Source organism: Cyclospora cayetanensis, unplaced genomic scaffold (assembly GCF_002999335.1).
Source record: "Cyclospora cayetanensis isolate NF1_C8 unplaced genomic scaffold, CcayRef3 CcayRef3_contig_24, whole genome shotgun sequence".
In the NCBI taxonomy this organism is placed as follows: Eukaryota; Apicomplexa; class Conoidasida; order Eucoccidiorida; family Eimeriidae; genus Cyclospora; species Cyclospora cayetanensis.
The window spans coordinates 114,549-125,120 of NW_020312192.1; the positions used below are offsets into that span (position 1 = coordinate 114,549).

The 10,572-nt window shown below is 49.2% G+C and overlaps 2 protein-coding genes across 2 annotated transcripts; one reads left to right on the forward strand and one right to left on the reverse strand.

Annotated features, from left to right (window-relative positions):
- Positions 1 to 441: 441 nt before the first annotated feature.
- Positions 442 to 5,018, forward strand: LOC34617769 (polypeptide N-acetylgalactosaminyltransferase 2). The gene is made up of 9 exons (XM_022731126.2): positions 442 to 778; positions 1,164 to 1,297; positions 1,533 to 1,698; positions 1,888 to 2,054; positions 2,380 to 2,539; positions 2,942 to 3,105; positions 3,447 to 3,687; positions 4,192 to 4,274; positions 4,515 to 5,018. Exons 1-9 carry the CDS (start codon positions 442 to 444, stop codon positions 5,016 to 5,018), a joined length of 1,956 nt encoding a protein of 651 aa, XP_022587310.2.
- Positions 5,019 to 5,667: 649 nt separating this feature from the next.
- Positions 5,668 to 7,776, reverse strand: LOC34617770. The gene has a single exon (XM_022731127.1). It carries the CDS (start codon positions 7,774 to 7,776, stop codon positions 5,668 to 5,670), a length of 2,109 nt encoding a protein of 702 aa, XP_022587311.1.
- Between the last annotated feature and the right edge of the window lie 2,796 nt (positions 7,777 to 10,572).

Below are 10,572 nucleotides of genomic sequence, written 5' to 3' on the forward strand. Positions count from 1 at the left end.
GTACCACGTATAGCCTCCGTCGCCCTCTACGCGCATGCTCTCCGACTCGGATCCATTGCAGAGGAGCAACAACTTGTACGCGCCGACGCAGTTACTGGTGCAGTTTCTGTACCATTTCTCATATGGCTATCGTACCTGCCGCTCTCAAATTTCCCCTTTCCATCGGAGCTACAAAAGACATGCAGTTTAGATCACCCTGCAGCATGCCGCGTTTGCCGGACCAGTCTCGAAACCCAGCTTAGTTTAATGGAAATAAGTGACTGAGGACTACTTGTGGTTTTTCATGCGGAAGCTCCTCCTGGAGGCTCCAGACTGGTCCATTTAAAGCCGCACCTGTGAATGGCTTTACCCTTCGGATGCATTCCACAACACATGGGAGGAGACAGTGTCTAACCCGTGCGCTTCTGTCTCCACGGCATTTATTTCAAGCACACTGCCATGATGGCGTTTAAGAGGCTGCTGTGGTCGAGTGTTGACGTCTCTGGCGCCCCTGGCAGCCGATGTAATAACAAGAAACTGTCAAAAACCGCTTTCCTTCAGAAGATCAAACGAAGGGCGGGGGTCTGGGCTTTCCTCCTCCTCCTGAGCATCTGTATATACAATGTCATCGTGTTCTGTGGTCTGCCTAGACTATTGCCCTTGCCCAACATCTCTCAGGGCATTGCAGACCGCAGCGCTCTCGTGAAGTTCATAGATGATGCCATATTTGGAGTGGCGCTTCCCCTGGTTCCCAGCCACGACCTATTCGACCAAGCCGCAGTTATTGTGGGCCCTTATGGTAAGCTGGCCAGAGATTCCTGGTTTTGTGTAAGCAGTGCTGGGGGTTTGGGTGTCTACAAGATCATGGCGGAGGTTGTTTGCTGCAGGCATGTACAACCGCTTTTGCCTGGGCAGCGAGCGTGTAATCTGCTTGTGCTTTTCTAGCTAAAGAGCCTCTGCAGAGCTTGCAACAGCCTTGCCTGGTGCTTCCTTTTTATTTTCGTAGATACGGAAGAGTGGTTAGAAGCAACCAACATTTGCTCTAAATGTCTCGGCACAAGTTTACTGTCTCCCACTTGTCCGTCTTGCCCATACGGATCAGACGCGCAAAAAAATGATTGGTTCGCAATGCTAGGTATTTTTGCACTGGGGCAAATAAATCTGTGCAGGCCTTTTTGCTGCAGGTCCCGTGAGGGCACCTTATACAAGGAAGATGGCCATGTTGATGCGAAGAATTGTGCAAGACATTTGGCTTGACAGAGAGCCTAAACAAACAAGCAACGACTTCTCCATAATCATCAGCGCCAGAAACGAAGAGGTCGGTAGGTGCAGGGGCTGGCCGACGCGTGAACTTTTTGGCCAGTACGGAGGCGCAGATAAATAGTGAATACCTTATCTATTGGCTTGTCCAGCACCAACCACAGCCTTTTGACCACTTATGAGCTATTGCTTGGTTAGGCCTGACTAGACTGGCAGTGTCCATGGTTTGCTTGATGGTGCTGATATGAGGGTGCCGCCCGCATCGGCTCATTCCCTTGTACTCTTCTGCACAGAAGTACATTGTAAAGACTTTGGAATTTTTGTTTAAGAACACCGACTATAAGGCAATAAGAGAAGTTATCATTGTGGACGACGCGAGCACCAAGCCCGTCAAGGATTTGTTGAATGCGGATGCATTGGAAGCTCGTGTTCTGGATAAAATTAAAGTCATTCGCTTCGGTAGGAACTGCAGAAGACGTAACAGGATACAAAAGTGATAGGAATCTAATCTGTTAACATACGCCCTTGCTGTAGGAAAGATCATATGGCTTCACTGTGTGCGTTGATTTGGCGTATACACGTATATCGATACCTACAGGTTATCGTGTCCATATCTTACCTCTGTGTTTCTGTGTGCCTCTCTCCCAGATAAGCCTCAGGGCCTTATACGGGCCCGCATTTCTGGCGCGGATTCTGCGTTGAGTGACAATCTCTTCTTTCTGGATGCGCACTGTAAACCCCGCGCTGGGTGGGAATATCCGCTGTTGCAGCACCTGAAGACGAATTACAGGAGGGTGGCCTGTCCAGTCATTTACGTAAGTCTCTTCCCAGTCACTCAAACAGATAGAAGTAGACATAAGGAGCGCGATCCGCAGAGGCAACCTAGAGGAATCACACGTTCCTGCTCATGTAAAAACAAAGGGCTTCAGGTCACCGATGTGCCCAGTTGCAGCATTTTAAGGCTCTAACGCCGTCCTCTGGAGTCTGAGAAGCTAGCTGATGTGCAATTAGCCTACATTATTGAGCCCTTACTTTCAGGGTCAGAGTGTGTTGTGGAAATGAAAGAAGAAATAAGCAGTAGCAGAACGAACTAGATTGAGGAAGACAGAAAGAGAGAGCTCTTGTTTTGGTGCTTCCCAGGATGTGAAGGAGCACAATTGGGACGATGTAGGCACACACGGCTCCAAGATGATGTTCGAATGGACGTTTGAATTTGGCTGGTTTGAAGACCTGGAAGAGGAGATTCCTTTGATGTCTGGTGGCATACTGGCTATGACGAAAGAGTGGTGGTTGGAATCTGGTAAGCGTTCGCGCCATTTGGTTAATGAGTGGCCAACAAATCGCAAGCGAAAAGGAGAAGGCAAAGCTCGATAACAATAACTCGGGGCTGACTCTATACAGATACCACGTTTACGCCAATGCAAACCCTCGTCAAGCAGCTGCGTGGCAAGGGCCTTCCTTATTGCTGTGCTTCCCTACTTCTCGTGCCAGGGGCAACTGCATCCCATACGTTCATGTGCTTGTCTATGTCTGCCTCTGTTTTCTATTTCCGTTGAAAGAGAAGAGGCTTGTAGCGACATCTTCGCCCAGATGTTGCAGTAGCTCGGATGTTTGGTCCACAACGGCTCGAAGGCTGGCCCTCCCCGTACTGCTTTCAGCCTCCCTTTTTGTTTCACTGTCTGTCTTGGCATTTCTTGGACAGGGAAGTATGATCCGGGAATGCTGGAATGGGGAGGAGAGAACCTTGAGCAGTCGATGCGGCTATGGATGTGCGGAGGCGAAATCGTTGTAGACAGACGATCTGAAATAGGCCACATCTTCTCCCGGCCTCCGAAGCCCAACCCAGGAAACCGGTTGGTCATCCAGGTATGCCACAGTATTTGGCCAAGTGACAGACAGCCAGTAGCTGACAAGACGGTCCCTAGTAGGAGCATGGCACCGCTGGGCATGAACGAAGGCTTGCATCACAGCCCCGGCATATGCAAATAGGCTATCGTCCCCCCTAGAGCTTTCAGAACATCATAGCCGTGGGCCTTGCCTATGAGGTGCTCCGAATTCGCGCTCATGAGATGAACCTTTGGGATAATTTATCATGGGAAATGGATAAATGACCACCCAAGGGAACCATGAAAGAGGGCCCCTGCAAGGTGATCTCAGAATCAAGCACTGGGGGGCAGCTCTGCGACTTGCTACCGACTCTTTTACAGGTGCAGAAAAATCAGAAACGTGCAGCGAAGGTGTGGTTGGACGAGTATTACTACCTGTTTTACAAGTACCACCCTGAGGCTCGGCCTCATCAGGAGGGCGACATTACATCACGACGCCTTCTGCGGTACGAACATCTCACCTGCATGCCTTTCCAGTGGTACGTGGACAAATTTCGGCCCGCATTTGAGCGGAACCTTCTCCTGGACCACGATTTCAAACACATCGAACACGGAAATACAGGTAAGGCTAGGAGGGAGGCAACAGAGTTTGTAGAGGATGCTTTCCTCAAAAGTCATCGAGGTTGATGAGCTCTTAAGTGGATTTGAAGGATTCTCCAGTGCCTAAAACCTCCAATAAACGTGACATACAAAAGTCCCCATGAAAAAAGGAGAGCAGGATGGAGGGGTTGAATCGGAGACGGCCCCTCGGGAGGGAGAGCGTGAATGCACTACGGGTGTAATGATACAAGCGTTCACTTCATCTGCACTGTGACAACACACACACGAAGCAGCCAACAAGGTGTTTGCGTGGAAGTGTGCGGTTTCAATGACCTATTAATTACACTCAACATTATGTCATGCTGAGGGCCACCAAGATGTAGATCCGAGCAGTCCTTGATTGTCCACCCACGGCTGTTTCGTATTCACCCCCCGTTCCTGTTTCCCTATGCAGTGCTAGGCGTGCTCTCACTCTCCAGATGCGAATCATTCTTTTTTGATATCCGGCTACTTGTTTTACATGCAGGTTTGTGCCTCACAGCGGATAGACGCACACAGGGGCATGACCGAGTAAAACTCGAGCGCTGCGATATTTCCAACCGTGACCAGGTGAGTTATTGCCACGCGCTGCCTTTAGTTTATGCTGTCATATTTGTATCATAGCCCTTTGAGAGGCATTTTACGCGTGTATTGATGGGCGACCCTAGAACTGCTCTTCCAGCCGCACATGGTCGAACACTGCGATTAGGTGCTGCTGCTGCTGCTGGACCGGCATCTGTTGCTGATTTAGGTGTACCCGTGCATCACTTACTCCCAATCTTTATCCTACTTCTTGTGTGCATCGTGCAGCATTGGCAAGTGGTAAGTGGTAACCGGATGCTTCAGAACCGGGGAGTCCGCAAGTGCTTGGACGCCGCGTCATATAAGGACCCTTCTCCCATACTCTACATGTGCGACTGGTCCGGCGTCATCAGACGAGTAAACACCAACCAATTCTGGCAGTGGGATGCCAGCACAGGCATCGACGACGTAGAGGCCACCGGCAGAATCTTTGTCTATGACGAGTACTGGAGTCAGTCTCTCACAGGCGCTGATATCTTCCCCCTACAGCGTAGCCACCTGGAGGGGCCTCAAGCCAAGTGTCTCGCGGCAGAGGAAACACAAGGAAGCCGGGGGCCTCTTGTCTTCATAAGGCCCTGCCCAGGTGTGCAGACGGGCAGGGAGGACCCCATGAGGTTTATTCCAAAGTGGGTCCGGGCGCCTCTCTCCACACGATTCGGAAAGAGAACACTGAACGACGCAGAAAAAGTCACAGACCAGGCAGCGTTAAACTACCTCAAGAGCAGCTTTTAATGCCGACGATGGAGCGGATGATTTCTGCGAGTGGCGAAAGCAAAGGGAATTCTAGGTAGGGGAGGGAATGAAGAAGGAACAGGGACAAGGGGGTGAGCCGGCGATAGCTTGTCTATTTGCCGTGGAGCTTGTGCAGCGCTTCTGCTAAGCTCGTCAGCTACCAGCCAATGCTTTTCGTTTCCCTAACCATACCCTTGTATGTACAGTCTGCTATTAAGCAGCGACATGCCATAGGGAACGCAAACAAAGTTAAACGGGAGTAGAAAACGTGGTTGGATGCCTTTAGTAGGAATCAAAAAAAACATGAGAGGATCAAGAAGTGGGGGCCAGTAGCTGGCCTACATAATGTACCTGCGGCACTGCAGAAGATGCCTATAAGAGAACATTGTTTCTACTTCCAGTGGAACTGCCAGGCAAGGCAGAACAGAGTTAGCGACTGCCTTTCAAGTCCTATGTTCACACGGTGGATATTCATATCAGTTGGCCGAATGCTCCTTCTCATGGTGTTGTCACTCGCTTTAATTTAAGCAGTTCGTACATGGAAAAATTCGTCCTGAAGGTCAGAGGCAACATCGGCCACAGTAAAGCCTCCTCGGGTGCACACAGTGCACGACTCTTTGCAGTCCCGCAATCACAGCAAATGGTACCTCTACAGCTCACACTTTTGTTTTGCCAAGTTCATACATGCGGCGTACAACTGTGGGACATCGGGGGGGGGCCCTCCAGGTCCCGCACCACAAGGAGGCACGGCTGAAACTGACGTGTATGCAAGGGGCACAGGGGTTGCCGTGGATTTGTTGAGTGCCTTGAACTCTCTGGCCAGGAGGCTACCCGTTGTCAGGTCAAGAAAATCATCCAGAGCGACCTTCTTTGCCGACGGGTTGATAAAATCAGCAGCAAAGAGCTCTGCTAGTTGCTGCACTGATTTAAGAGAGTGTTTTCTTAAAATGTCAACTTCCCACAAAGACATGCGCGCCTCCTTCCTTGTTAGGGGCTGTATCTCTTCCTTGCTTATTTGCATGATCTTGGGGACCGCCCGGCTCACCAACTCCAACACTGGAGTCCCTTCGCTCACTTTCTTCTGCACCTCATCCTCGTCAGAAGAGAAGGAAGGGTGTCCGGCTTTCTGTCCGCCCTGCTGTCTGACAACCAGCGTACTATAATCAAAGCTGTCGCCCTGCACTCTCAGCTGGGAGGAAACGGATTCGGGCACGCTCAGCAGGGGTTTGCAGGTGGTGTGGTACTTCTGCAGGAGAGACAATACGAGGGCCTCTAGGCAGAGTGTTGCCGGTGGGGGCACAAGACATGCAACTCGGCTGCATTTCTTTATAAACGCAGCCACAAGGCACGTAGGCAGGAGATCACTCCTCAATGCCATGTTTAAAAGACGGAGGAAACGAACTCGCAGGCGAGGAGCAAAAGCTGCGGGGGTGATAAGCCTGAAAAGCCGCTGATAAAAATGTGCGCCAGCCGCCCCTGCTGACTCCGTCTCGTCTAGAGCAGGGACGGGAGCACTTCCTTGTGTGCTCTCAAGCACGTCTGGGTTGCCCAATCGGTGTTTCGTCAGGAGATAAAACAAACCCGAGAGAGCTGAAATGCGAATGGAAATACGATTGGCTTCGTTGAATGCTTTAAGGTAGAAGTCAGCAAGGAGAAGAGGATTCGATAGAAAGGGGAAAACCGTGCGAGGAACGCGAACCAATAGTCGCTGTGTCGTGCTCGTATCATGCTCCACATTCAGCAACAGCGACAGCCAGGTATTCTGATATGCAAGTCGATGATTGCTCATCTCCAACGCCTTCGAACTCCCCAAACCCTCGATGAACGTCTTTGAATGGGAGGAAGCAGCTTTTTCATCGTCGCTGTAAGGTGCTTTTACCTCCTCTTCTACCTCGGTGTCCGTGTCGCTACTGCGCGATGCAGGCGGAGGGCCACCAGCTTTCCGTTTTCCTCGTAGGGATACCATCTGATCAGCATCAGATAAGCACTTTGAAAGCCGCAGCAGCAGAGATGTCATCCTTTTGCTCAGCTCGGCTTCGCCTTTTGTCCAAACAAACCATTCGCAGCCCTGAGACGACGCTGCATTGTCATGGCTGCTTTCATTTACGCTGGGAGGTTCTACTTCGTCGGTCGCCTCATCTGAGTCAGATCCGCTAGCTCGATGTCGCTGTTGTAGTGTACGGGCAGCAATGTTTCTGTTTGTATCCAACTTCCTGTTCACAAACTCTCGTAAAATCTTGCCGGTGACAACGAGTAAATAGTAGCGAATATCGAGGTACCTAGTCACGTACTCCTCCACCAACAGCTCCTGCACATAATCTGAGAAGCCGTCTGACTGCAGAAGCCTGGCTACGAGAAACTGAAATGCAGAAAGCGGGAAAACAGCAGACTTGTGCACTTCGGATTCGTGCTTGACGATCCGAAACAGGTATGCGAGGCCAAGGCGTTGAACATGGGGCTCTGAAGATGCAAGCAGCTCGAATACAATAGAAATAAAGACTTGATAAGACTGCTGCAACCATTGCAGGAAGCCTTTTTGATGCCCATCACCCCCCGCAGAAGCGGCAGCAGCGCAGGATGCGAGGAAGGGGGCCTTGAGTTCTATCTTTTTGTCCCTCAGTAGCCTGAAGAGGTTCTCGCAATTCTCCAAAAGGATCTTGGCGTCCGTAGCAGCTTGGCAAGCAGCCACGAGATCTTGAACTTTAGCTGCAAAACCGGTAGAAGAGCAACGAACAGACACAAGTCTGTCTTCCGTCATTTTCCCGCTATCTTTTCATCATACAGGGCCATACTGAAAGCTTACGCGTGCACGAAAAAAGTGAATAGGTCTAGAAACAAGTATATAGAGAGGGGAAGGCATGTGCCGTCGATTATTCCGAAACAGGGGGGCCCCACGCCACAAGCCTTGGCCGGGGCTGCCTTCCACCTTCATAGGCGTGTAAGTTCATTGGCTGCAGGTTGCTGAGCAATGGCAAATAAGGTATAACTACTTTCTAACCCTTCATCTAGGCTATGTGAAAGAGAAGGAGAAGGGTACTGCCAAATTGCTCCACTGAGCTAACCGCTTTACTTTTGTACGTATCGGGTGTGGGCAGGTTTGGTTTGTGTGGGCGTGGCCCATACTCAAAAATCAACGCTCTACCCACCAATAAAATTGAAGTGAGTTGAACGTGTTTACCTGGCTATATCCTTATTACTTGCTCTTTATGAATAACCTCAAATTGAATATCTGTCCACGGTACGCGGTGCGCAAAACCACGCGCTCTACCGCTAAGACTCCACTGACGGCTAATACAAACCTGCTGCGCAGTAATCACACTTGCCTATAGCAGATGAGTAATTTTTTCAGAAGCAAGGGGCTTAAGCCTTAGCTGCTGTTCTTGGGGCCGCTTTGTATGCCATAGTGGCGTGAAAAACTAGGAGATAGAAAAGGAAGTCGAATTACAGTGGCACTTAAGGTGAACAGGTAAAAACAATATAAGTTCATCGTTATATGTGACGAATATCCAAGAACACAAGATGTTTTTCGTAAGGAAAAACTCGAAGGGAAATGCAAGTGAAGCAAAGCTCTTGCTCGCAGTGGACTGAGTTACACGTAAACACTTTTTACTACCCCAGTCATATTTGGATAGGAATTAGCAGCGATTGACTAAGCGTTCGGTCTACTCATATATATTATTTATTGCAGAGTACTGCAAGCTTGATAACGGAGGCACAAAGATGTTCGCGTGTGGGCTAAATGTTGTTTGCAACTAGCTGTGAATGTTCGGAGTACCTAGAGGGGGCAACACCACGCACCGTAGTTCGCTCCCCCCTTTTGGCAAGAACACTGAGGGTCGCGTGCAAGGAAATGGGGTTCTTATGAGAAATACTCAAGAACTTGCGACCAAATTTGTATTATCTAAAAGTGGGTGTCTCCCTGTGGGGACGCTAGGTGAAGCGCTACATTTTGTAGCCTGGTTGTACTAATTTACTATCTATTCCACAAGCGATCTACACCGCTCCTTTGGATAACTTACTGCCTGTATCTGGTGCACACACAGTCGCAGCTAGCCGATGCATCACATAGCCTTCCTAAATGCCCAACATGTGTTTAAAGGAGACACTTCTCTTAATCACATTCCAGAGCATGAGAAAAGCATAGCTTGTGTTTTTCAAAAAAATACTCGATCACCCTAGCCTTACGCCGTATGGCGGTGGCACCGAGAGAAAGGAGAACCGAGGTGCATGTGGATCCAGCAGATGAACACTTCGAGAATTTGCAGCCGCTTGCATAGCCTAAATTCAAGACAAGCGCAGTATTTCTCCTTCTTCTATCCTGATGCTATTCACAAATGCTGAATTGACCCTTAAGTTCGGTATGGAGATAACCGTTCATTCAATCAGCGCATACACTAACAGTCAAACCAAATAATCACTTCTCAAATAATCCGTAACTGACTAGAACTAATATAATGCAACGCGTTTTAAGGTAACTCACCCCGTTCCATCTATCCTCCCATAACTACCATTGGCTGAATACTCAATAGCTCCGAGTTCTTAAGCCTTTTAAATGCTATATTTGATCGGTCACCTCAAGGTCCGAAGATAAGTTCCAGGTATGCATAGTGCTCCCAAGGCGGTTGACATGCTGTACATCCTTCTGCGCAACCTGGGGGCGCTGAGCATCAGCGTAAACTTCACGCCAAGGGTTTAGGCCTTATTTATTAATCTGACTAATTCATAATCGCCAGAAGTACTCATCTTTTCAATGAATGATGCTTTGTAAGTTTTCGGTGTGAAGATGTCGAGCGATATTAAAAACATTCTACGGAAATCATGATTTTCTGTCAGTGCGATGGGAAAGAGAAGAGCGTCACATCGCTGAGTGACCCTCTTCTCTTTTTATACGCCTGTGTGATTCCCCATGTCTCCTTGTTACTGTACTCGTAGTCAGGAGGCCCTCCGTCTTGGCACCTCCTTGTACACAAAACGCCAAAAGGATATCTTTAACGTCGCTGACGTAGATGTACTTGATTACTTGCCTTGCTTTGAAGAAGAGGGAGGGCGTCTACGCGCCATACAGTGCTCTCGATGGGGAGTCCAGCCACAATCCTTTGGTTCATAAGACCAAATATCGGAGGAGCTGAGCTACGGGAGCAGCCACGCGGCGCCACTGATGGAACGCTTATGTCCTAATGCTAGGCAGATACCTCATTTCCTCCACTTTCCTCATCACAAAGAATTTTGTGTATTAGCCAAGAGCGCTGTAAAGATTGATCGTATGGGGTCATCAGAGTCTCAATTTCGGTATGATATCAAACATTTGAACCAGAAACCCCAGATTAGTCTTATCATGACCGGTTTACAAGTGTTAGGTACAAGCACCCTTCTTCCCTCGTGTGCTTCTATGTCCAGCTAGGTATCAGGCTACCATGAACTGAGGATCATGGATATAATGTGTCTTCTTCTAAGTACCGTAGTAGTAACAGTATTGGCACTAGTATCTGCGGTAAGACCATGGGAACATTAGTCCTACTAAAGCGACCAGACAAAGCCTCACGACCTCAAATAC

Coding starts and splice junctions, on each gene's coding strand:
- LOC34617770 (XM_022731127.1), bottom strand. CDS start 7,776: ATGACGGAAGACAGACTTGTGTCTGTTCGTTGCTCTTCTACCGGTTTT.
- LOC34617769 (XM_022731126.2), top strand. CDS start 442: ATGGCGTTTAAGAGGCTGCTGTGGTCGAGTGTTGACGTCTCTGGCGCC. Junction 2,055..2,379: donor TGGCCTGTCCAGTCATTTAC/GTAAGTCTCTTC, acceptor GGTGCTTCCCAG/GATGTGAAGGAGCACAATTG. Junction 4,275..4,514: donor ATATTTCCAACCGTGACCAG/GTGAGTTATTGC, acceptor TGCATCGTGCAG/CATTGGCAAGTGGTAAGTGG.